This window comes from Sciurus vulgaris (genome assembly GCF_902686455.1).
Source record: "Sciurus vulgaris genome assembly, chromosome: 3".
In the NCBI taxonomy this organism is placed as follows: Eukaryota; Metazoa; Chordata; class Mammalia; order Rodentia; family Sciuridae; genus Sciurus; species Sciurus vulgaris.
Window position 1 is genome coordinate 71,156,833 of NC_136463.1, and position 24,835 is coordinate 71,181,667.

The 24,835-nt window shown below is 40.9% G+C and overlaps 2 protein-coding genes across 2 annotated transcripts in view; both read left to right on the forward strand.

Annotated features, from left to right (window-relative positions):
• LOC306658012 (uncharacterized protein) overlaps nucleotides 1–7,347 on the forward strand; it is a gene marked incomplete at its 3' end in the record, with an annotated part of 82,215 nt that extends 74,868 nt beyond the window's left edge. Inside the window, exons 2-3 of the mRNA XM_079134649.1 lie at nucleotides 4,395–7,201; nucleotides 7,296–7,347. Of these exons, the coding sequence (XP_078990775.1) occupies nucleotides 4,395–7,201; nucleotides 7,296–7,347 (2,859 nt within the window). The remainder of the gene's footprint in view (nucleotides 1–4,394; nucleotides 7,202–7,295) is intronic.
• The window catches only part of LOC306655815 (rho guanine nucleotide exchange factor 4), a 126,417-nt gene continuing 108,804 nt past the window's right edge, over nucleotides 7,223–24,835 (forward strand). The window contains exons 1-2 of the mRNA XM_079130455.1: nucleotides 7,223–7,385; nucleotides 7,826–8,042. Of these exons, the coding sequence (XP_078986581.1) occupies nucleotides 7,357–7,385; nucleotides 7,826–8,042 (246 nt within the window). The 5' untranslated portion in view covers nucleotides 7,223–7,356. The remainder of the gene's footprint in view (nucleotides 7,386–7,825; nucleotides 8,043–24,835) is intronic.

Genomic DNA, 24,835 nt, shown 5'->3' on the forward strand with positions numbered 1-24,835 from the left:
ATATGAGGTGCATGTGGTAAAGATTTTTCTCCCACTCTGTAGGCTCTCTCTGCATGTTCTTGATTGTTTCCTTTTCCTGTGCTCTATTCTATAACTTTTATCTTTTTATTTATAACGAGCTTTGGATCATTTTTGTATGAGGAGTAAGTTATGCTTCAGGGTTCATTCTTTTTGCACGCTGAACCATTTTTTAACAAGACATTCTTTCTTCATTGATTTGCCTTTACACCCTGTCAAAAATCAACTATACTTATGTGGGTCTATTTTGGGGTTCTCTATTTTGTTCTACCAATCCATCTGTCTCTCCTTTCATTGACTCCAAGTTGCTTTAATTACTGTTGCTTTACAGTTAGTCTTAAGGTAAGATAGTGTGGATGTTCCAGCTTTGTTCTTTTTCAAAATTATTTTGGTTACTCTAACTCCTTTGCCTCTCCATAAAAATTTTAGAGTCAGTTGATATATATAATAAGCAAATATGCTGCAATTTTGATTAAGATTACATTGACTCTATAGTTAAAATTAGGGAGCATTGACCTCTTAGCAATCAATAAGTCTTTAAATCTATGAATAATAAAAACAAATCCCACTACTGTGTATAATTATAATGAACCAATAAAATTTTTTAAATGAAATTAATCTTAAAAAATAAAAAATGCCCAGGCATGGTGGTGCATACCTATAATCCCAGAGGTTCAGAAGGTTGGGGCAAGAGAATTGAGGTTAAGGCTAGTCTCAGCAACTTAGTGAGGCCCTAAGCAACTTAGTGAAATCCTTGTCTCAAAATAAAAAGGGGCTGGGGATGTGACTCAGTGGTTAAGCATCTATGGGTTCAAAATTCCTGGTATCAAAAATAAAATTAATTAATTAATTAATTAATTAATTATAAGTAAATAACTAAGTAGCTAAATCCATTAACCCCATACTCTGGCCACATCTACTTCTCTGACCCTTCTGTTTTTCTCTTATAAGGACCCACACAGACAGTCCAGGATAATCTCAAAATCTTCAACCTAATCACATTTGCAAAGTCCCTTTTGCCATAATAGGTAATATTACAGTTTCCAGGAATTAGGACATAAATATCTTTTGGTGCGAAGGATATTATTTTGCATACCATAGTCTATAAGGAATGACAAGAAAAAAAAATTTAGTGACCTAGATTGGAAAGAATTTTTTAAATTCAATACGCACACCAAAAAAATGACATATAAAAAATTGGGCTTCATCAAAATAAAAACCTTTGGGCTCTTTAAAAGGGATTGGTAATTAAATGAAAAGGCAAGCCACAAACTGGAAGAAACTATTTGCAAAACATATCCAACAAGACTTACATCTAGAATAGATAAATAAGTTTTAAAACTCAAGAACACAATTCAGTTTTTAAAATGGGCAAAATATTCAATATTGTCCAGATGGGAAAAAAGCATTTAAAAAGATGTTCAACGTCATATGTGATTAGGAAAATGCAAATTAAGACTATAGGGATACACCACTCCAATCAGTAGGATTATTACAGTGAATAAGACCGGCCACACCAGGTGTTGATGAGAATGTGGAGCAGCTGGGGGATGGAAGAGAGAATGGAGAACCACTTGCAGTTCCTTTTTGTTTTTGAATATTTTTAGTTGTAGATGGACACAATACCTTTATTTTATTTATTTTTATGTGGTGCTGAGGATCAAACCCAGTGCCTCACACACACTAGGTAAGCGCTCCACCACTGAGCCACGACCCAGCCCCACTTGTAGCTTCTTAAGAAGTTAAACATGTACACCTATCACTGACAACATCACCTCCACTCCCCAGTATTTTTCCAAGAAAAATGAAAGCACACATGTTCGTACAGTGACTTATGCAGAAGTCACAAGTCACATTACAGCTTTATTTGAAAAGCCAAAAAGTGGGAACAACTCAGATGTCCGTCAGCAGGTGAATGGGTAAACACATTGTGGTATAGCCATACAATGGAACACTACTTGCTAATTAAAGGAATGGATCCTGACCCATACAACAACCCAGATAAATCTCAAAATAATTGTGCAGAGTGAAAAAGACCAGACAAAAAATAATACATACTATATGATTTCATATGAAATTCTAGAAAATGTGAATTTGATCTGTAGTGAAGATTGTCTGGGGTTGGGGTGGCTGAGACAAGAGAATATTAGGGATAATAAAGTAAAAACCTTCATCAGTATTCTTACCAGGCTCCAGGATCCAAAAATAGCAGGTCAGGCCACTCGCTCCAAACACCAAACAGAAAAGGTAATGATGAGAAGCAGGAAGAGAACTTTAATGAGGCCATATTGTGAGAAGGCATAATGAGATCCAGCATCTCAGCCCTGTCTTTGGGGTGCTGACATGATCTGTAGGTTTAAAGGGAGGAAGAATTGGGCAGAATTAAGCAGTCTTGACCAAACCATGTTCTGTTGATCGTCCTCTCAGTTCTGGTTCTGCAGGGTAGCTCTGCAGAAGCTCTTATCACCTGAAGGGGCTTCCCAGGATGCAGGATGTGTATGATGATGTGACCGTGGAGGGGGATGCAATTCAGTTCCTAGGAGATGATTGCTCCTACTCTTCCTGGAAGTTGTAGGACAATGACAGTTAACAAATTGAGGCATTTGTCAATTTCCTCTTTTAATTCTGCCATCATTAAGCTACACATATCTTAGGTATCTTTAGATACATGAACTAAGTGGTGATTTCTACAGTCTTCTCTGGGCCTGTGTATGTGAGCACTGTTGCCAACAAGCTTCTATAAAAGTGACATCAGGCTATGGCATTGTTGAAAGGATCACCCCCATGTCCCACAGTCAGAGGTCAGTCCTTGGAGTAGTGACCTGTTTGTCGAGATGAGAGGTGTGAGATTCTCTTACAGGCAGGAGCCACTTAGTGGGAGCACTCTAGTGACTTGTCAGTTTTTTCATTAGCAACAAAACAAACTTGCCGGTTGCACAGTTTTCTATGTGTGTTCACACCACATCTCACTTGTTCTCGCCCTGACTTGGGAGGTATGTAGGATGAAGTCTGTGCACAGAGGCGACAGGGTAAATTCCTACAGTGAACTCCTGGCAGAGCCTGGCTTCCCTAACTTCTCTCTCTTGGACACCCCATCACAACGACACAGCCCTCCTGTACTAATGGTTTGGTTGTTAATAGTTCCTTCCCTGTTCCCAAGCCCTTCCTGCTTTGTAACACATTTTAAACTAAATTATCATATTATTCCTGCCACCCTGCCCCTTAATTAATAACCTACACCTCATGCACTTCGGTGTTTATTTTCCTTCTCTTAGTTAAGATGGATTAAAAGCTATTTTACTTTGAGAAATCTCTTATGACAAGTTCCAGGAAATTATGCTTAGAAAAGTATAAAATTTGTGAAGAGTCTTGGCTATAAGAGGGACTGAGTGTTTGCCCCACTCCTGGCCTGGGAGATTTGGGGGAGGTTGGTAATTGAATGCTGTGCATGAAGTCACTGCATGTGCTGAGACAGGCTACAGTCATCATGCCCGAGAGAAGGAAGCCAGGCCCCCCAAACATACTGTGGATTCTGTCCATGTGAAACTCCAAAGCAGGCACATCTAGATCATGGCAGAAAGCAGGTTACTGGTGGAGGTAGGTGGTGGGGTGGGTGGGAATTGGCTAGGAAAGGGTAGGGACTTTGGGGAGGAAAGTGGAAATAGATATTCTTCACAGTGGTAAATACACAGGTGCACACGTTTGTCAAAACTTGAATCTTTTGACAAATCCTTCCTGCTTTGTGACATATTTTGGATGTACAGAAATTCATGTCAATAAGTTGATTAAGGAATGAATGACCATGGAAGGAAATTCTACAAAGTTCTTGCAGAACTAGTTTTCAAAGCTGCTTTGGGCATTTCTAACTTCCCAAAATGTGTTTGCAATCTCATTAGTTCTCAAGGCTTTTGTTGTTTTGTTTTTTGCTTCTGCAAACCAAACTCAGAAAACAGTTTTAAGTGCAAGATTTTTTGTAAGCCAGCTGGTTACATTAGAACAAACAGAACACAATGCAAACTTATTAATTTGTTCCTTCTTGCTGAAAAAATTAGGCAAAGATATGCTTTTCCCCATGAGTCATACAACATATTTATATTTGTTGAAACTGCTCATGCTCCTTCAGTCTATTCTGATTTTTAATAGGGTTGTTTTAACTATGTGCTACATTTTTCCCTACTGTTTGGGTTTGGCTTCATCACTTGTTTTCTATGTTAATAAAAGGTAGCTCTTCATACTTACTTCCCTTCCTAGGGGCACCTGGGAAAATAATGAGATGTTTCTAAGCCTTCCTCCTCCAATGAAGGTAGGCATGGTGTAAACATGTGTGCAGATGTCCTCAGGCCTCATCTCTGACTCTTCTCCTCTTGCCTTTCCAGACTCCAGAGCCAGATACACCCCTGCCAGTTGAAGGTGAGATTGAAGATAATCAGCTTCCCCAATCCCCTGCAGAACCAGAGGAGCGAGGATGGAGCCAGGAGACAGACCACGATGACTTTGAGACTCTGTCCCATCAGAGTGAAAGTCGATCAGACACAAAAACCGACCCCTTTGAAAGTGCCTCTGACACAGAGTCTCTGTCAGGTGACCTCACAGCAGGAGTCTGCTTGCCTTCAAGTGGTATCTCTGTTAACAGAGAAGCAGGTTGGCAGTGTCCTGATGCCCCAGCAACTGGACCTCTCCAGGAACATCATTTGACTTGTGTCTTTGAGCTCGATGCAAAGAAAGAACTAGATTTGTCCCCTGACTTAACACAAGAATCTTACAAAATTGAGTTGCACACCTTGGCCACAGTTGCTGGGGACAAGGAGGAAGAACCCGTCTGGGACTGTGTGACCAGCTTGGACCAAGAGTTTTTGCTGGCAGAGTGCTGCTTGCAAGGTGTCACTGGCAACAGCAGTCCCCATCCTGTACAGAGGGTGACTGTTCAAGACTTCAGGGGGCCCCCTGTTGCCTCTCAGAAATCCAAGTCTGAGAGCTGTCTGGACATCCCTATGATCTTTCCCTACTTTGTCCAGTACTGTGAAGTAGGTAGGAGTTGGCCATATATCCACAGCAGGGCACCGGTGCTGCCTCGTATAGGCTCACTGGACAACACAATCCCCCGTGGGACCAGGACAAAGAAGGGAAGTACTCCAGGCCCCACAGTGGATGCAGATTTTCTCTGGGCCCAGCCCTACTTGAATGCCTCCTACCAGCCTCCTTTGGGGACATCTTTCCCCTTGAACACCAAGCATCACCATAGTGCCCCAGAAAATATTGGCGATAAGGGCAGGGCATCCAGAGAGCACGGGTGTCAGCACATGAGCACACTGGTCAAGGCCCATTCCATAGCAGGGTTTCCCTTAAGTTCCCCTGGGGATCCTGTGAGGCAGAACTCTGTAAAGTTTGGAACCCATTTGAGGGAAGGGACAGAAACAGAAGAAGACTCAAGGACTCAAAACACCCTTCCTTCTGCTCCCACCCAGCTGTCTGATTTACTTCCAGCTTCCCAAAGTAACTCTCTTCATTTGCAGGATCATAACAGACCCAGTGATTGTAGCTTGAAAAGGGCTTCTCAGGACACACCCTCTGCAGGTCTCCCACAGGAAAACCAGTTGGGACAGGATGCTAGGTTATGCCCAGCAACTTCATGCCTTACTTCAGAATTGGTGAAGCTTGGCAGCCAAGAGGAAGGGCCTGGGCCCACTGAGTGCAAGCTGGGACACGGCCCAGAAAACAGACCTGAGGAACCCCAAGGCACTTGCCCTACGCCAAGCCCTGCTGATGTGAGCAATAAACAAGAGCACCTGCAGGACATTTTGGTCCAGGCAGGGAACCAAACCAGTAATTACACATCAAAGTCTGTTCTTAGTGAGAAAAGACAGTTGCCTACTGGAGCCAACTTCCCACCTCATTGTAGTGGTGGTGGGACTCAGGTGTGGAACAGAGACTTGCTTGGCTGCTGGGAAGTGAGTGCTAGCTCAGATGCCCCACAGACCACCCTGAAATCAAGTGCAATAGACACTTCAAAGGAAGCCGAAGAGGTGATGGTTCTAGACTTCAAATGCAAGAAAAATGACTTGCAGTGTAGTTCCGAATTCCCAGAAGCCACTGTGTCTCACTGCAACCCTGGGGATGAGGAGTGTGATCAAGGACTGGAGGATGGCCCCAGGCCCCTGCAGGTGGAAACTCAAACAGGGCCAGACTCTAGGGGCAGGGGCACCCTTATCATTATAGGTGTGGAGCAGAAAGGTCAGCAGGCCACCAGGAGGAAAGAGGGCCTGCTTTCTGAATCACATCCCCTTGACTTTCTAGAAAACAGAGTAGAATTTTCCCTAAATGCTGGCTTGACCCCCTGTGATCTTACCAGGGCATGGAAAACACCAGACTGTGGCAATGAGTGTGGCCTGCCAGCAGTTTCCACATTGGGAACCAGTGACAGTGCTCCTCAATGTCTGGCTCAAGGCTCAGAGCTTGGGAGAGTTCCGATCCCTCGAGCTGATTCAGTAGAGACAGAGCCTCCAGAAGAGAATCTGTGTGGGAAGAGCCCAATTGCTGGACAGGAGGGCTCACACCAGGTCATAGGTGTCCAGCCCATAGAGAGCCAGGGACCACCAAACCCGGAAAACAAGCAAGGGGAGCCCAGCAAGGAGGTTTTGGAGAGCTTGGCAGTCTCCAGAGAAGGGGACCTGGAGGCCGCTGAAGGCCCTGCTGCTGGAGATGTGAAGTGCTCCTGTTCCCAGGCCTCTGGCTGCAGCCCGGGACTCCAGTCTCCTGGACCTCCCCACCTGCTCCGCAAGATCTCCCAGGAGCCCGTGAAGCGCCTGACGTTTCTCAAGGTGAGCTCTTTCAGGAAGGGCAAGACCTCAGCCACAGCAAGCCCTGGAAAGGCCACACCAGGCCCTGGAAAGGCCACACCAGGTGCCCTGGCCCTGAGTGCGGAGAGCCACGCCAGGGGTTCTTGGGGCACAGAGGAACTCCAGGCTGAGACCGCTGCAGATGCTGCTGGCTGGGCTGCCACACCTGCGCACCACGTGGGTGGTTCCGCCCCTCCTGAGGCCATCCTCCTGGTCGCAAGCAGAGGGGCTGCAGAGCTGGGAGAAGCAAGACCTGTGGGGACACCTGGAGACCTTTGTAGCAGACCTTCTTCAGAAAGCTGCAACACAAAGAGACTCAAGACACCAGAGCGAACGCTCAGAGCAAGGTTGGCCTCAGCTCATAAGACGTTTTCAAGTTTTTTTGAGTCAAAAGTTTTAGAAAAAGAGAATGCGGAAGAGTGTTCTCCGGGTTCTCCCAAGGGCGAAAAGGGGAAGAGTAGGTCACGCCAGACCTCCTGGCTTCCATTTCTGAAGAGCAAAGATGCAGAAGGCCCCAGAAGGCCATTCGTGGTAAGTCTGCTTCCAGGACCAGAAATCCCGGATCCCATCTGCCCTTCCCCAGTGGCAAGCAGCCACTGTGAGGAGTGCGCCGAGGACACCCAGCGCTATGTTTACAGAGACCACTGGGCCCCCTCCCATCCCACCGCACTTTTGTCATCCAGCAGTTTAGTCTCTCCTGAACACAGGAGGAAAAGTGAACCAACCATCAAATGCACAGTCCCCCAGGAGGGTGGTCGGTACCTCCCTTCTGTTATCTTCCCTGAAGAGTCTTGGCTTGCGTGCCCCCCAAGCCCTGGAGCCCAGCAGGTGGGCATCGGCCACACCCTTCCCTGCAGCTCTGCCTGTTCCTTGGCCTATGAAAACCAAGGCATGCCCTGCAGACCCATGAGTCCCAAGCCCCGGAGTCCCAGGCCTGGTGCCCAAAGGGCCAATCTCCGCTACCCGGGCAGGACTAGCGCAGTCTCCATGGTTTCCCTTGGAAGCTACAGTGAAGTGGACGGCTGTTCAGAGGCTTCTGAAAGGCCCAGGACTCCCAAGTCCCGGAAAAGCCTCCTACTTTCCCTGCAGACACTAAACCAGGATGACCAGAAGGAAGAGAGCGGGAGAAGCCAGCACCACCGTGGCCTGGCTGCAGCACCCTCCCTCAGAGACCTTCCTGGGACTGAGGTGAGTGACCTCTGAATGGCACCAACTGAATGACTTACCTCTTGAGGTAAGAGGAAGGCAATCCAATTGGATCAGATTCAAGATACAATTAAAAATCCATTCAAGTACTAGAAGACGACATGGAGAAATTTCTTTTTTAAAAAAAGTCACAGTGGAGAAGGGCCAAGTTTGACAAATTTCCTGAGTGAGGAGAGAGATAAAGTAGGAAGAACTGGATGTCCCTCACCTATCCAGTTCACGGGGCGAGGGATCAACTTCTTGAAATTTGCCAAACCAACAAGTGGGGGTTGGTATTTCATCATCATTTTATTTTATTTCTCTTTTTTCTGTATAATTCAAGCCACCTGAATTCCCTTTTCTCTCAACTGCCTGTTCGTAGTGTCTATTTTATACTGGGTGGTTGGTGCAGGCTTTTGTCAAACTCAGTCCTTCTCCACTAGGACATTAAAAAAAAATTATTTACATTGTCTTCTAGTAGGGTAATGTTTTGTTTTGTTTTGTTCATTTTTATCTTATACCTGATCCAATTGCACTTACATTGCTATTGAGCATGAGATAGGAATTGTTGGTGCTTCTGAAATTTCTAAAAAAATGAAATGGTCTGTGCCCCAAAGCAGATACTCCCACCCAGGAGGAGGTAGCATGGTGCTGGGCCAAGCACAGGAAGGGACATAAAAGGGTGGGATTTCTCAGGAGTCTATCCTTAGAAGAAGGGAGCTTTCTGGAAATTCCAGAAAGAGAATACTCTCGGGACTATGAAAGTTAACCTTCTTTATGTCTTAGACAGACAAAGTGGCGTAGGTGAGGCCAACAACATGAGTGCGTGGAGTGTGCCAAGATCCTTCCCACTGTGCCCACCCAGGCTCCTGACATTCTGCAGAACACCAGCAGTGCAGGAGGGGCGGGGTTCCCTCACGTAGCTGTCAGCCACCCAGAGTGCTCCAGGCTCCGGTGGGTCTCCTGGCCCAGAGCACACGTACAGCTACGGACAAGATCCTTGAGTGTGCCTTCAGACCTGGTGGGCCGCTAGGAAGGGAGGAACTGGGGCAGAAGGGTTTCACAGCAGTTATTCCAAGGACGTGGGACAAATTCAGCAGACATTCAATAGTAGTCCCTACCAACTGAAAGTCGCTTCACCTTACTTGGCCTAGTTCCTCATTTCTAAGGAATTAAGAAGTTAACCTTAAAGGTCTCCCTTTTGGGGTTACTTTTTTTTTTTTTTTTTTAATTGCCAATACTGAAGCTTTTTTAAGAAGTCAAACAATATAGATGTAGAAGGGAAAGGGCCCCCAGCAAACCCTCCAATCTCATTCCATGAAGGAAACACTTAGTACCTATATTATTAGTCAGGGTTCTGCAGAGAAATAGAACCAATAAGTTGTATATAGAGAGATGTTTATTATAATGGGATTTGTTCATGCAATTATGGAGGCTGAGAAATTCCAGGACAGACAATCTGCAAACTGGTGTTCCTGGGATGTTGGTAGTGTGACTATCCAGGTCTGAAAGAAAATGATCCTCTCAGTCCCAGCCAAAGGCTTGAGATGAGGGAAGTGGGGACAGGGTAACATGCTGGTGAAAGTCCTGGAGTTCAGAGAGCTTGGAGGTAAATGACAAGAGAAGAATGTATCCTAACTCCAAGAGAAAGAAAGAGGAGAGAGAAATCACTTCTCCCTTTCTCTGTTTTTGTTTTGTCCAGCCTGCAGCCCTCTCTGGATCTTCCCCACTTCATCCACTCAAATTCTTATGCCAGTCTCCTCTGGAAACACCGTCATAGACATACCCAAATTAATGCCTTACCAGTTCTCTAGGTATTCTTTAATCCAATCAAGTTGACAGCTAAAATTAACCATCACTATATGCTAACATATTGTCTTCATTATGTTCCCCAATAGATAGGAGTTCAAGGAGAATTTTGGGGAGGGATATTAGACCGTGGGGTCATATATACATATCACTCTGCATCTTTCTGGTTCGCTTAGTACTACAGCAAAGTCTTCCAGTGATTGATGTACATTGTTCTTTATTTAGAAATTGCATAATATTTTGTAGTATGGTTATACCATATTTAACTATTCTTCTATTGAGCTAATTTTTAGTTTGGGGCAATTATACATAAGGCTGCAACAGCATCCTTGAGCATGTATCCTTAGGTATAAATGTTTTGATTTCCATAGTATAATAGATTGCACAAAGATTACATGTACTTTTTCCTAAATGATAGTGGCAGTTAGCAATAGCAGTATACAGGTTTCCATTTTCCTGACACCCCTCCAATTTAGTTGCTTACTGACATTTAAAATTTTTAATTATCTGAAATATGTAGAGAGCTGGATTTAAAAATGAAAAGACATTACAGTGTTAGCTCTTTTGGAATAAAAATCAGGTACAAAAAAGTAGTCAAAAAAGACTGTAGTACTTGAATAACAAGATTGATAAGCCACATATGTCTGTGTGTATATATGTACATATAACACATGTGCACACACATACATGCAGAGGAAAACACATTCCCAGAGGCTATCCCTGTGCTCAGCTGGGCCTTATATATGGGATGGAATGAGTGGGGTGTGCCTCAGACAAGCAGCTGGACATCCTTCATGGGTTTCAACAAACAGTGAAATGGTGACTGCAAAGGGCCCAGCAAAGAGCCCACATGAAGCAAGCACTCAATAAATTTTGGCTCCTATTCCTCTTTCCCCTTCAAATATTAGAAGATGAAGGCTTAGTGTGTTTGTACATCAGACCAAAAACAGAAGAGCTGGTGCGCAGGGCAAAAGAACTTGGAGAGAGACTGAAAATTTGGCTGTCTCCAGTTGAACTTTGGGCAGCAAGGAAGGAGAAACTCCACTTGGAGATAAGACTGCGCCATCTTGTGGGTGCTCCTGGAAGAGCAGGCTGTGGTTTGGGATTCAGCAGGCATTCCCATTTCTTTCTTCCAGTGTTCCTAAGAAACGGCAGTTCTTTTATTCCAATATCTTAAAACAACCATTCTTAATATCTTGATAAATTTCTTCCAATTTTTTTCTCTAAACAAGTTTTATATATTTAACAGGGTTATGATTGTACCATCTCTAGAAGTTTTAATTTGCTTTTATACACTGCAGTTTATTTTTTAAAGTGCTTTTAGGTGGAGAACCCAAAAAAGTCATACAGAAAACAATAAGGTATAAATGTGTAGATACGTAGTGTTATAAACAAATAAAGAGTAACCTTCATCCAGGTCAAGAAACATCACACTACCCACCCAGCTTCATGTTCAGAACGGAATTCCTCCTCTCTGGCCCTAATCAATAGGCAACATTTTGAGGTATTCACCACCTTTTGTTATAATTTTGCCATCTAATTTTGTGCCTGAAACAATGTAGGGTGTTTGGGGCCTGTTTCTGAGCTGTCTATAAATGAAACTATGCCTTCCTTGAGAACTTACTCATTCTATTTTGTTTGACTTCTTTAATGATGTTAACACTCATCCTGTGCTATGTATCTAAAGCCCTTTCATTTTTATCATTACGTAGGATTGCTCTGATTCAGCATAACAGAGTGCTAAAATTCTCAGTCATCTGTTGAGGTTCTTGGGGCCTGTCTCCAGCCTAGGTCACCTGGGCACATGCACCTGCCTTCCTGTTGGTTCCTTGGGGGACACCTACCTTCAGCTTTACTAGATACTGTCAAATTATCATTTTTATTACTGCATTTTAATTATACAGAATGATGGGTTTCATTGTGGCATAATCATAGATGCGAATGACATACTTGACTCATATCCACCCTTCATTGCCCTCCTCCACCCCATCCCCTTCCTTTTCTGTAATAGTTTCTTACAACTTTTACATCTTTTTCCCCCTAGATGCCACATGAGGGAAAACATGTGATACTTGTTTCTGTGTCTGACTTATTTTACTTAACATTATGATCTCCTGTCCCATCTGTATTTCTGCAAATGACACGATTTCTTCAAACTTCTTTGTAGCTTTATACCACAGTGTATTCAACAACATTTTCTTGATCCATTCATTGTTGATGGGCGCCTATGCCAATTCCAAAACTTAGCTGTTGTGCCATAGTAAACGTGGGTGTGCAGATATGTAGCATGCTGATATTAACTCCTGCTATATACTGAGGAGTAGTATAGTTGGATCATATAGTTCTACTTTTAGTTTTTTGAGGCACTTCCATATTGATTTCCATAATGGCTGTACTAAGTTACATTCCTACCAACAGTATTTAAGGGTTCTTTTCCCCCTGCTTCGTCACCAGCATTTATTATTTTTGTATTCTTGGTGACAGCCATTATGACTGCCAATTTATTTTTCCAAAGTGATCGTACAGACTTACACTCCTTCATTGGAAGTTTCCTTTGCTCCACATTCTCATTAACATTTGGTTGATACTGTCAGTCATTTAATTTCAGCCACTCTGCTATGTATGTAGAAGCATCTCCTTATGGTCTTAATTTGCATTTTCATATCTCTAAAGAGGCTAGAACCCTTATATATGCTTTTATTGACACATTTAGTTATTTATTTATCTACTTATATTTATGGTGCAGGAGATCAAAACCCGCTGTTGACGCTTTAGATCTTCTCTTATGCAACATATCCACCCTCATCTCTTGTCTGTTTGTCTATGGGGTCATCTTTTTCTTACTGATTATATACATTCTGCAATTCCATTGTTAGCTAAATCTACCACAAATACTATGATCCACTCTGTGAGGCTTATCTTTAATGATATTTCTTGATGAACACAAGTGCTTAAATGTTAATGTCCAGTGTCTTCATCTTTCCCTACCCCAGGGTCATGAAAAGAACCCTCTAAGTTGCCATTCAGAAGCTGTCAGGGTCTTGTTTTTTACTGTTAAGTCTCCAAAAGGCCTGAAACTGGCTTTTGGGTTCCTTAGTTTGTATCCATCCTTATACCCACATGGTGTCTCACTCACCTTGGCTGCACAATAACTCAATCACAGCTTTGTGCCTTGTTCCTCTTTAATTTGATCACTGTTTGCTAAGTATCACCAATGGACCAGGTGATATTCTTGGTCCTGTAGTTACAGTGTTAAATAATACAGAAAGATCTCAGTCCTCAAGTCAAGGGTGAGGAGTGGAACAGTAAATAAGTGAGCAAATGGGATCATTTCAGATATTGATAAGGAATAAGAATGTAATTTAAAAATTGCAAAGATTAACAGGATACAGTGCTAAGGGGACTGAGGGTGGGGCTCCCTAAGCTTGGAAGTTTGGGGTCTGACATTTGTTTTTTTTGTTGTTGTTGTTGTTTCTTTTTTTTTTTTTTTTTTTTTTTTTTGGCAGTGCTGGGGATTGAACCCAGGGCCTTCTGCTTGATAGGCAAGCACTGTACCAACTGAGCTATCTCCCCAGCCCGGGGTCTGACATTTGAACTAAGCCTGCAGTGATGAGGTACCTATACATGTGACCTTGTTAAGGTCCAGCCCAGCATTTCAGTGAAGCAGAATTGCCTCAGCAATACCATCCCTATAGGTGGCTAGAACATTTTCGAGACCGTGGGTAGGGCTGGGGATGGAACCCAAATCTTGTAGGTGCTAGGCAAGCAGCTCCTCTGTTACCCTTTAGGTGTATTTACTTTTTTTTTTTCCTGCTGCTGGGGAACATTATCACTTTTATTTTTTATTTTGAGACAGGGTCTTGCTAAGTTGCCCAAGCTGTCCTGGAACTAGTGATCCTCCCACCTTAGTCCCTGGGATTACGGCCACTGCACCTGCCTAGATACAATTGTGACAAGATTTTTCCCTCACAGATTGCTATAGACTTGAACCCTCCTCAGTTCCCCTTATCATATTGGTGTGTATATGACAGATCGGCACGATGCAGTCCTCAGGGTGTGGGAGGTGTTGCTTCCAGTTAGAGATTTCTTCCCCCTAGAATTTCAAGTTTGGGGGAAGGGGAGCCTTGGATTCCAGGGGAAGCAGGCTCTACATCTTCTGTAGGCAGATACTTACATTTTTGCCTCTTGCTAAGAGGGCTTATGAAGGAGACTGAGATCAAGAGGGGGGCAGAATAGAAATAACTGTGGCTGGCTGAGGGGAGTGGGGAGAACAGCAGGGAGTGCTTTAAGCCTGCTTTGTCACTTCCTGACCCTGAGCCATGGAGTGAGTCCACACTGGGACTCAACTTCCTATCAAGGGTTGAACTAGGTGGTCTTGTAGGTCTCTGCTATGTATATCAATCAACTTGATGAACGAACACTAGAGAGCTTTCCTGTTCTCCACACTTAGCCTTCTCTGACTCCAACAGTAAGGCTCCAAGGTGCTGCTTCTACCTAGAGATCTTAATGGGGAAAGGTGGAGAGGGGAGAGAGAACACATCATGAGCATTTTCTAGCCTTTAAAAATCCATTTGTATTCTAAAATGTATACAGACAGGCACAGGCCCTGGAATAGCTAAAACAATTTTGTAAAAGAAAAAGTGCAAAGAATCTACCCAATATTAATTTAAGGCCTATCAGTAGTTAGAGGAATCAAAGCAGAGTGGTTTTGGGGGAGGGACAGTCACATAGTCAATAAAAAAGAATAGATGCCTCCCCAAATGGACCCATCCAAATGTACAAAACTACTTTTTAAGTACATAGTCAATTCAGTGGAGGAAGGACAGTCTTTTCAACACCTAACAGTGGAGCATTTGGACACCTGGAAGCAAGAAGAAAAATGTTCACCTATTCTCACACTTCATTAAAAAATTAACTCAAAATTTAATACTAAGCACAGACCAAAATATAAAATGCTGTGACATTCTAAAGCTTTTAGAGGAGAAAACTTTTGGGATCTGGAGTACGATAAAGAATTTTTAGACAGGACATACAAAAAGCACATTCATAAGTGCAAATGGATAAAGTGAACTTCACCACTTCACTTATTTTTTTTGATAATGACACAAATACCAATTTTTTATTCAACATTTTTTCAATAATTTCAATTTTTAAAATTTGAAAAAAGTATCGGTTGATTAAGCAATTTGGTTATTTAATTAATGAATGGATTTCCTTGTTAATTTTTAGATAGGTTTCTCTAAGTGTAATTTATATTAACCAAATTTACCATCATGGAGTGGACAGTTGGCTGAGTTTTGAAAAATGTGTAGTCATAAAATCATAACCATAATCAAGACATGGAACAATTTCTTTCCCCCAAAGAATACTTTTGTGTGTGTGTGTGTGTGTGTGTGTGTGTGTGTGGTGCTGGGGATTGAACCCAGGGCCTTGTACTTGCAAGGCAAGCACTCTACCAACTGAGCTATATCCTCAGCCTGGGACTCCACTATTTTTTTTATTTACTTATTTTAATTAAAAATAATAAATTTACATAGGGCAATGTTGTTTGATTCATTCTGTTATTTTTTCCCTTCCCCCCCACCCCTCCCACCCCTCTTTTCCCTCTATACAGTCCTTCCTTCCTCCATTCTTACCACCCTCATTATCCCTAACCCTAAACCTAACCCTAACCCTAACGCTAACCCCTCCTACCCCCCCCTTATATGTCCTATCCAAATATCAGCAAGATCATTCGTCCTTTAGTTTTTTGATATTGGCTTATCTCACTTAGCATGATATCCTCCAATTTCATCCATTTGCCTGCAAATGCCATAATTTTATCATTCTTCATGGCGGAGTAATATTCCATTGTATATATATGCCACAGTTTCTTTATCCATTCATCAACTGAAGGGCATCTAAGTTGGTTCCACAATCTGGCTATAGTGAATTGAGCCACTATGAACATTGATGTGGCTGTATCTCTGTAGTATGCTGATTTTAAGTCCTTTGGGTATAGGCCAAGGAGTGGGATAGCTGGGTCAAATGGTGGTTCCATTCCAAGCTTTCTGAGGAATCTCCCTACTGCTTTCCAGAGTGGCTGCACTAATTTGCAACCCCACCAGCAATGTATGAGTGTACCTTTTCCCCCACATCCTCGCCAACACCTATTGTTGCTTGTGTTCTTAATAATCGCCATTCTAATTGGGGTGAGATGAAATCTTAGGGTAGTTTTGATTTGCATTTCTCTTATTACTAGAGATGTTGAACATTTTTTTGTATATCTGTTGATTGCTTGTACATCTTCTTCTGTGAAGTGTCTGTTCATTTCCTTAGCCCATTTGTTGATTGGACTATTTGTATTCTTGGTGTAGAGATTTTTGAGCTCTTTATAGATTCTGGAAATTAGGCTCTATCTGAAGTATGAATGGCAAAGATATTCTCCCACTCTGTAGGCTCTCTCTTCACATAACTGATAGTTTCCTTTGCTGAGAGAAAGCTTTTTAGTTTGAATCTATCCCAGTTGTTGATTCTTGCTTTTGTTTCTTGGGCTATGGGAGTCCTGTTAAGGAAGTCTGATCCTAAGCCAAAAAGTTGAAGGTTTGGACCTACTTTTTCTTCTATAAGATGCAGGGTCTCTGGTCTAATTCCGAGGTCCTTGATCTATTTTGAATTGAGTTTGTGCAGGGTGAGAGATAGGGATTTAGTTTCATTTTGTTGCATATGGATTTCCAGTTTTCCCAGCACCATTTGTTGAAGAGGCTATCTTTTATCCATTGCATATGTTTGGCACCTTTGTCTAGTATGAGAAAATTGTATTTATTTGGGTTTGTGTCCATGTCCTCTATTCTGTACCATTGATCTACCTTTCTATTTTGGTACCAGTACCATGCCGTTTTTGTTACTATTGCTTTGTAGTAGAGTTGAAGGTCTGGTATTGCAATACCCCCTGCTTCGCTCTTCCTGCTAAGAACTGCTTTAGCTATTCTGGGTTTCTTATTCTTCCAGATGAATTTCATAATTGCTTGCTCTATTTCTGTAAGGTACATCATTGGAATTTTAATTGGAATTGCATTGAATCTGTATAGCACTTTTGGTAGTATGGCCATTTTGACAATATTAATTCTTCCTATCCAAGAACATGGGAGATCTTTCCATCTTCTAAGGTTTTCTTTAATTTCTTTCTTTAGTGTTCTGTAGTTCTCATTGTAGAGGTCTTTCACCTCTTTTGTGAGATTGATTCCCAAGTATTTTTTTTTGATGCTATTGTGAATGGGGTAGTTTTCCTAATTTCTCTTTCTGAAGATTCATCACTTACGTACAAAAATGCATTGGATTTATGAGCATTGATCTTGTAACCTGCTACTTTACTGAATTCACTTATGAGTTCTAAGAGTTTTCTGGTGGAATTTCCATGTTCCTCTAAGTATATAATCATGTCATTGGCGAACGGGGATAGTTTGAGTTCCTCTTTTCCAATTCGTATCCCTTTAATTTCTTTGGTTTGTCTAATTGCTCTGGCTAGAGTCTCAAGAACTATGTTGAATAGAAGTGGTGAAAGAGGGCATCCCTGCCTTGTTCCAGTTTTTAGGGGGAATGCTTTCAGTTTTTCACCGTTTAGAATGATATTTGCCATGGACTTAGCGTAGATGGCCTTTACAATGTTAAGGAATGTTCCCACTACCCCAAATTTCTCTAGTGTTTTGAGCATGAAGGGATGCTGGATTTTATCAAATGCTTTTTCTGCATCTATTGAAATAATCATGGGATTCTTAACTTTTATTCTGTTGATATGGTGAATGACATTCATTGATTTCCGGATGTTGATCCAACCTTGCATCCCTGGGATAAAACCCACTTGATCGTGGTGCACTATCTTTTTAATATATTTTTGTATGCGATTTGCTAAAATTTTGTTGAGAATTTTTGCATTGATGTTCATTAAGGATATTGGTCTGAAATTTTCTTTCCTTGATGTGTCTCTGTCTGGTTTAGGTATCAGGGTGATATTGGCTTCATAGAATGAGTTTGGGAGGGTTCCTCCTCTTCTGTTTTATGGAATACTTTGAGAAGTATTGGAATGAGCTCTTCTTTAAAGGTTTTGTAGAACTCGGCTGAGAACCCATCTGGTCCTGGACTTTTCTTTTTGGTAGGCTTTCGATGACCTCTTCTATTTCATTGCTTGAAATTGATTTATTTCAGTTGTGTATTTCCTCCTCGTTCAGTTTAGGTAATTCATATGTCTCTAGGAACTTGTTGATGTCTTTGAGGTTTTCAGTTTTGTTGAAGTATAGATTTTCAAAATAGCTTCTGATTATGTTTTGTATTTCACTCGTGTCTGTTGTGATATTTCCTTGTTCATTCCGAATTTTAGTAATATGAGTTTTCTCCCTTTTTGTTAGTGTGGCTAAGGGTTTATCAATTTTGTTTATTTTTTCAAAGAACCAACTATTTATTTTGTTAATTTTTCCAATTGTTTCTTTTGTTTCAATTTCGTTGATTTTGGCTCTGATTTTAACTATTTCCTGTCTTCTACTACTTTTGGTGTTGGTCTGCTCTTCTTTTTCTAGGGCTTTGAGTTGTCGTGTTAGGTCGTTCATTTGTTGATTTCTACTTCTTTTGTTGAATGTGCTCCATGAAATAAATCTTCCTCTAAGTACTGCTTTCATAGTGTCCCAGAGATTTTGATATGATGTGTCTTTGTTCTCGTTTACTTTTAAAAATTTTTTTATTTCCCTCCTGATGTCTTCTGTTATCCATTCATCATATAATAGTGTATTATTTAATCTCCAGGTATTGGAGAAGTTTCTGTTTTTTATTCTGTCATTTATTTCTAATTTCAATCCATTATGATCTGATAGAGTACAAGGTACTATCTCTATCTTCTTGTATTTGTAACAGTAGCTTTGTGGCATAAGACATGGTCTATTTTAGAGAAAGATCCATGTGCTGCTGAGGAGAAAGTGTATTCGTTCTTTGTTGGATGGTATATTCTATATAAGTTGGTTAAGTCTAAATTGTTGATTGTGTTATTGAGATCTATGGTTTCTTTATTCAATTTTTGTTTGGACGATCTATCCAGCAGTGAGAGAAGTGTGTTAAAATCGCCTAGTATTATTGTGTTGTGGTCTATTTGATTTCTGGAATTGAGAAGGATTTGTTTGACGTACATGGATGAGCCATGGTTCGGGGCATAGATGTTTATGATTGTTATGTCTTGCTGATTTATGCTTCCCTTAAGCAGGATGAAATGTCCCTCTTTATCCCTTCTGACTAGTTTTGGCTTGAAGTCCACATTATCTGAAATGAGGACAGCTACTCCAGCTTTTTTGCTGTGTCCATGTGCATGGTATGTTTTTTCCCATCCTTTCACCTTTAGTCTATGGGTATCTCTTTCTATGAGATGAGTCTCTTGCAGGCAGCAAATTGTTGGATTTTTCTTTTTAATCCATTCTGCCAGTCTATGTCTTTTGATTGATGAGTTCAGGCCATTAACATTCAGGGTTATGATTGTGATATGATTTGTATTCACAGTCATTTGACTCATTTTTGTTTTTTGAGATGATTCGGTTTCCCCTTTATTTGGCTACTCCTTTAGGCTAGTTCCTCCCATTGCTGATTTGCATCGTTGTTTTTCATCTCTTCCTCATGGAATATTTTGCTGAGAATGTTCTGCAATGCCGACTTTCTTTTTGTAAATTCCTTTAGCTTTTGTTTATCATGGAAGGATCTTATTTCATCGTCAAATCTGAAAGTAAGTTTTGCAGGGTATAAGATTCTTGGTTGGCATCCATTTTCTTCAGGGCTTGGTAAATGTTGTTCCAGGCCCTTCTAGCTTTTAGGGTCTGTATTTAAAAATCTGCTAATATTCTTATTGGTTTCCCCCTGAATGTAATTTGATTCTTTTCTCTTGCGGCCTTTAAAATTCTGTCTTTATTTTGTATGTTAGGTATTTTCATAATAATGTGCCTTGGTGTGGGTATGTTGTAATTTTGTATATTTGGAGTCCTATAAGCCTCTTGTACTTGGTTTTCCATTTCATTCTTCAGATTTGGGAAATTTTCTGATATTATTTCATTGAACAGATTGTTCATTCCTTTGGTTTGTTTCTCTAAGCCTTCCTCAATCCCAATAATTCTTAAATTTGGCCTTTTTCATGATATCCCATAATTCTTGTAGATTCTGTTCATGATTTCTTTCCATCTTTTCTGTTTGGTCAACTTTGTTTTCAAGGTTAAATATTTTGTCTTCAATATCTGAGGTTCTGTCTTCCAGGTGTTCTATCCTATTGGTTATGCTTTCTATGGAGTTTTTAACTTGGTTTATTGTTTCCTTCATTTCAAGGATTTCTGTTTGGTTTTTTTTTTTTCAATATCTCTAACTCTTTATTGAAATGATGTCTTGCTTCCCGTATTTGCTCCTTTAACTGTTGATTGGTGCGATCATTTAATGCCTGCATTTGCTCTTTCATCTCCTCGTTTGCTTCCCTGATTGTTTTAATTATGTACATTCTGAACTCCATTTCTGACATTTCTTCTGCCATGCTGTCATTGGGTTTTATTGATATAGTATCTAGGTTTGTTTGGGACATTTTCTTCCCTTGTTTTCTCGTATTGGTCAGATGTCAGTGGGACTTTTTGATATTGCAGAATTCTTCTATTGGCTTATATTGTCCCTCTGGATTTCCAGTGTATCACCTTCCTGCCTTCAGTAGCCTGAAGTCTTGGAGTAACTTGATAATGCAGTGCTTCCAAGGAAAGTTGCCCCTAGTCCTCTACTGGTTCCAGGACTTGGAGCTGGCTCTGTGTGGAAAGGCTCTCACTGGGGTGTCTGCTCCCAGAAGCTAGCCTGGAAAGGCACTTCCCACCGGAGGGGGCTGGGCTGCGGGCTGCTTGGGGAAGTCCCTGGCTGCCCTGTCCTGGTCCCTGAAGCAACCTGTGGGCAGGAACTCGCCGCCCTGGTTCAGGGACTTGAAGTTTGGTTCTGTGCTGGCAGGTTCTCACTGAGGGGCCTGCTCTGAGATGCTGGAGAATCTGGCCCTGTGGGAGGAGCCCACCGCCAGAGTGCACAGGGCTGCCTGGGGAAGACTCTAGCTGTCCTGCCCTACTCTAATAAGCCACCCGAATCTGGGCCTGCCGCCCGGGCAGCCCGGGGAAGACTCACCCCGAGGCTCTGTTTTAGTCCGAGTCTCTCAATGCCTCCCCTTCTTGAATCCTGGGTTCTGGAGGGACTGGAGATGCAAGTCACCCTCTAGTCCGCCATCTTGGATCGCTCCACTATTTTAAAAGAAAAAAAAAAAACTTTTATTCTAAACTTTCCAGTTGTGATGGATGAAGATTTGACATCTTGCAATCCACTCCCTCTCCAACCCCAATATTTCTTTTGTCCATTTCATCCTCAAGTATCATTTTTCCCAGTATATAGTTAAGTAAGTAATAAATGTTTATATCATGTTGTGTACTAAAATGTTTTTCTGTAAAGCCAAATAGTGGACAATCATGATATTTCTTTTGTTTTTTTTTTAAATGACTGTTGAATTTTCCTGTCCTTAAATTGAACTTACCTCTTTATCACATAATTATAAGCCACTTTACCAATGTTCAAACATGGCAGTATCTGTCAGGTCTTCCCTTTCTCCAAGAGACCTTCTTCCAAGAGCCCTCTGATCTGCTGCTGTAATTTGAACCAGTTGTTCTCCAGGAGTTTTGCGCAACTTTCCTTCCCTGATTTCTTGTTTTTTAGATCCCATGTCTTCCTTAGTCTCCATTCACTGCTTTATTGTTATCAAACACATTCCCCAATAACATCCTAAGAAAAAGGTACACAGAGGTATGTTTGAGTCCTTGCATGTCTGAAAATCTGTTTTTTCAAACCCTTATATCCAATTGACAATTGGGTTTCATACAGAATTCTGTTGAAATCAGCCTTCAAAATCCTGAAGGTATTTGTCTTAGTCTGTTTGTGTTGCTATAACAGAATACCTGAGGCTGGGTAATTTATAAAGAAGTTTATGCAGCTCATGATTCATGATACTGGCATCCTGTCACCATAGGGCTATCTAGTTGCCTTACAACGTGGTGAAGAAATGGAAAAGAAACCAGCTTTGTGCAGAAGGAGCTCAAGCATCTGGAGCAAGCTAATCTAGTCACAGGAGACCTAACCTGTTTCTTTGAGATGGGCATTAATTCCTTCTGAAGGTAGCACTTCCAGTCACCTAATTACCTCCCACTAGGCCCCACCTCTTAAAGGTTCTACCACCTCAACACCATTATAGTAGAAACCAAACTTCCAGCATCTGAACCCCTGGGGGACAGACTACATCCAAACCATAGCGGCATTTCTCCACCATGTTCTAGCATTAAATACTGCTGTAAGCAGGGAAATAACATTCTTATTCCCAGTCCATGATCTCTTTTTTTAAACTTTAGAAGTTTTAAAGATCTCTCTTTTATCCCTGATTTTCTCAGATTTCATAGTGATAATGAAATGTGAGAGTTTAAAAAAAAATATATTGTGCTGAACGTTCAGGGTGTCCTTTCAATCTGGATACTCCAAACCATCCATACCAGGGGAAAATGTGCTTTTTCCTTCCATCCCTTTTCCTCTGGCACTCCTATTAGTTGGAGGTTGTTCTTGAATGATGCTCTAGTATTCTGATCTTTTCTACATTCCATCTTTTCATCTTTTTGTTTTAGTTTTGGGGAAGAGATTTTCTCCAGTTTACTTCCAACGCCTTCCATTGAATTTTTCTGTTGTCTGCTTTTCTTGAAATTTTTTTCAATAATACAAATAGATTTTTCTGATGATATGAGTAATATTTACTCATTTTAAGGAGCTCTAGGATCATAAAACTATAAAAAATATTTTAAAATTTCATGCAGTCCTTCTATTGTCTGGTAATCAGGCTAACACTTGGTGACTATCATTTTGTAAAAGGTTCCTTTTAGATATACATGCTTAAACAAACACACACATACACACAATTTGATATAAACAGGGTATCACTTAGGTTATTTTGTCATAAATGCTATCCCTGTCCCTCTTCATTACGTCAGCATTCCCACTGTGGTCCCCATTAACTGGTGCCTGCAACCCAGTGAATGATAGTCTGTATTTTCTCAATAATCTTATAATCACATGCATATACAAACTCCTTTCCTTGAATCTTACACTTGCCATGTAAGACTTATAGAAAATCTTCCAGGGCACTTGTAATTCTAAGTAATGGCTACATAATATTCCATGTTGTGAGTATTTCATAATTTATTTTCTGTGCCACCTATTGATAAATACTTTATTTCTAATACGTGGTACCTACGAATACTGGAAATGTTGATTTAGCAACATTATTTCATGATTTTATAGACTGGTACTCTTTAGTGGATAGTTTATCAGGGATTAAATTACTGACCAAAGCTTATAAGCATTTTGAGATTTTCATAGATTCTGGACTGCCTTCCCAAAGCACTCTATCTCCACAAGCAATTAATATTTTAATTTTATAATTCTTGGTTTCTGTTGTTGCTGTCATTTTTTAAATTTTGTGTTGTTTTTTTGTTAGCACACTTTTTTTTTAGTTCAAGTTGCTTTTTTTTGTTCTTTCTCAGTTTAAAAAATATTTAGGAATATTAATAGATTTAAAGGAAGTTGTGAAACTAATACAGAGGTTCACTGTACCCTTTCCTCAGTTCCCTTAAAGGAAAAGTCTTCCATGACTGTAGAACAATATCAAAGCCAGCGAATTGACACTGATAATGTGTGCATGAGTTGCATATCTTAATTAATCCAAAATGCCTGGAACCAGAAGTGTTTCAGATTTCAATTTGGAGGGGAGAGGATTGGAATGTTTGCATATACATAATAAAACACCTTAGGAGGGACCCACATCTAGACACGAATTCATTCCTGTTTCATATATACTTTATATACATAGCCAGAAGGTCATTTATGAAATACTTTTAGTGCACCTAGGTTCTGACCATGACCCATCACATGAGGTCAGTTGTGAAATTTTCCACTTGTGGGGTCATATTAGCACTCAAAAAGTTTCAGAGTCTGGAGCTTTTTGGATTCTGGATTTTCATATTAGGGATGCTCAAACTGTATCAATGTTGCTGCTGTTTTCTCCCAAGCACAGGTTCATGTAATGACCCTCATAAGCAAGACATAGTTCTATCACCCCTGTGCTAGACCCCATCACACCCTCCCTCTCCTGCCCCAACCACTCCCAACCACTAATCTATGATTCTGTCATTTCAAAAATGTGCCTTTTGAGATCATTTTTGTTCACCCAGCGTTAAGTCCCTTGAAATTCATCTGAGTTGTTACATGTATCAGTAATTCCTTTTTATTTCTGAGCAGTAGCCCATGGTATGGCATAACCATGCACTTGCTGTAGGGCTTCTGTGCTGTGTTCAGTTTTGAAGTATCACAAATAAAGCTCCCATGAACATGTATGCACAGGTTTTTGGGTGGACATTTTCATTTTTCTAGGGAAAATGTCCAGCACTGTGTTTTTGAGGTCATAGGGCAAATGTATGTTTAGTTATTAAAAAAAAATTGGATCAATAGAAAAAAAAATTTTAAAACTAAAACTATTTTCCATAGAGGCGGTATCATTTCACATTTCCATCATCAATGAAAGGGAGGTCCAGTTCTCTACATCCTTGTCAGCATTTGGAATCATCACTGTCTTTCATTTTACCTACTCTAATAAATGTGTGCTGATAATCTCATTTTGATCTTAGTTTGCATTTCTCTAAGGGCTGGTGGTGGTGAACATTTTCCAGGTTCTTATTTGCCATACGTAATGCTCTCTTTAGTGAAATCTCTCTCCCTGTGTTTTGCCTGTTTTCTAATTGCTTTGTTTTTGGTGTTTAACAGTTGAGTTTTAAAAGTTCTTTTAGATCTAAAATCAAATCCTTTATCACTTTTATGATTTACAAGTACTAGAAAAAGTACTTGGACAAGCTCCTGTCTGCAGCTTGTCTTTTCATTCTTTTAAC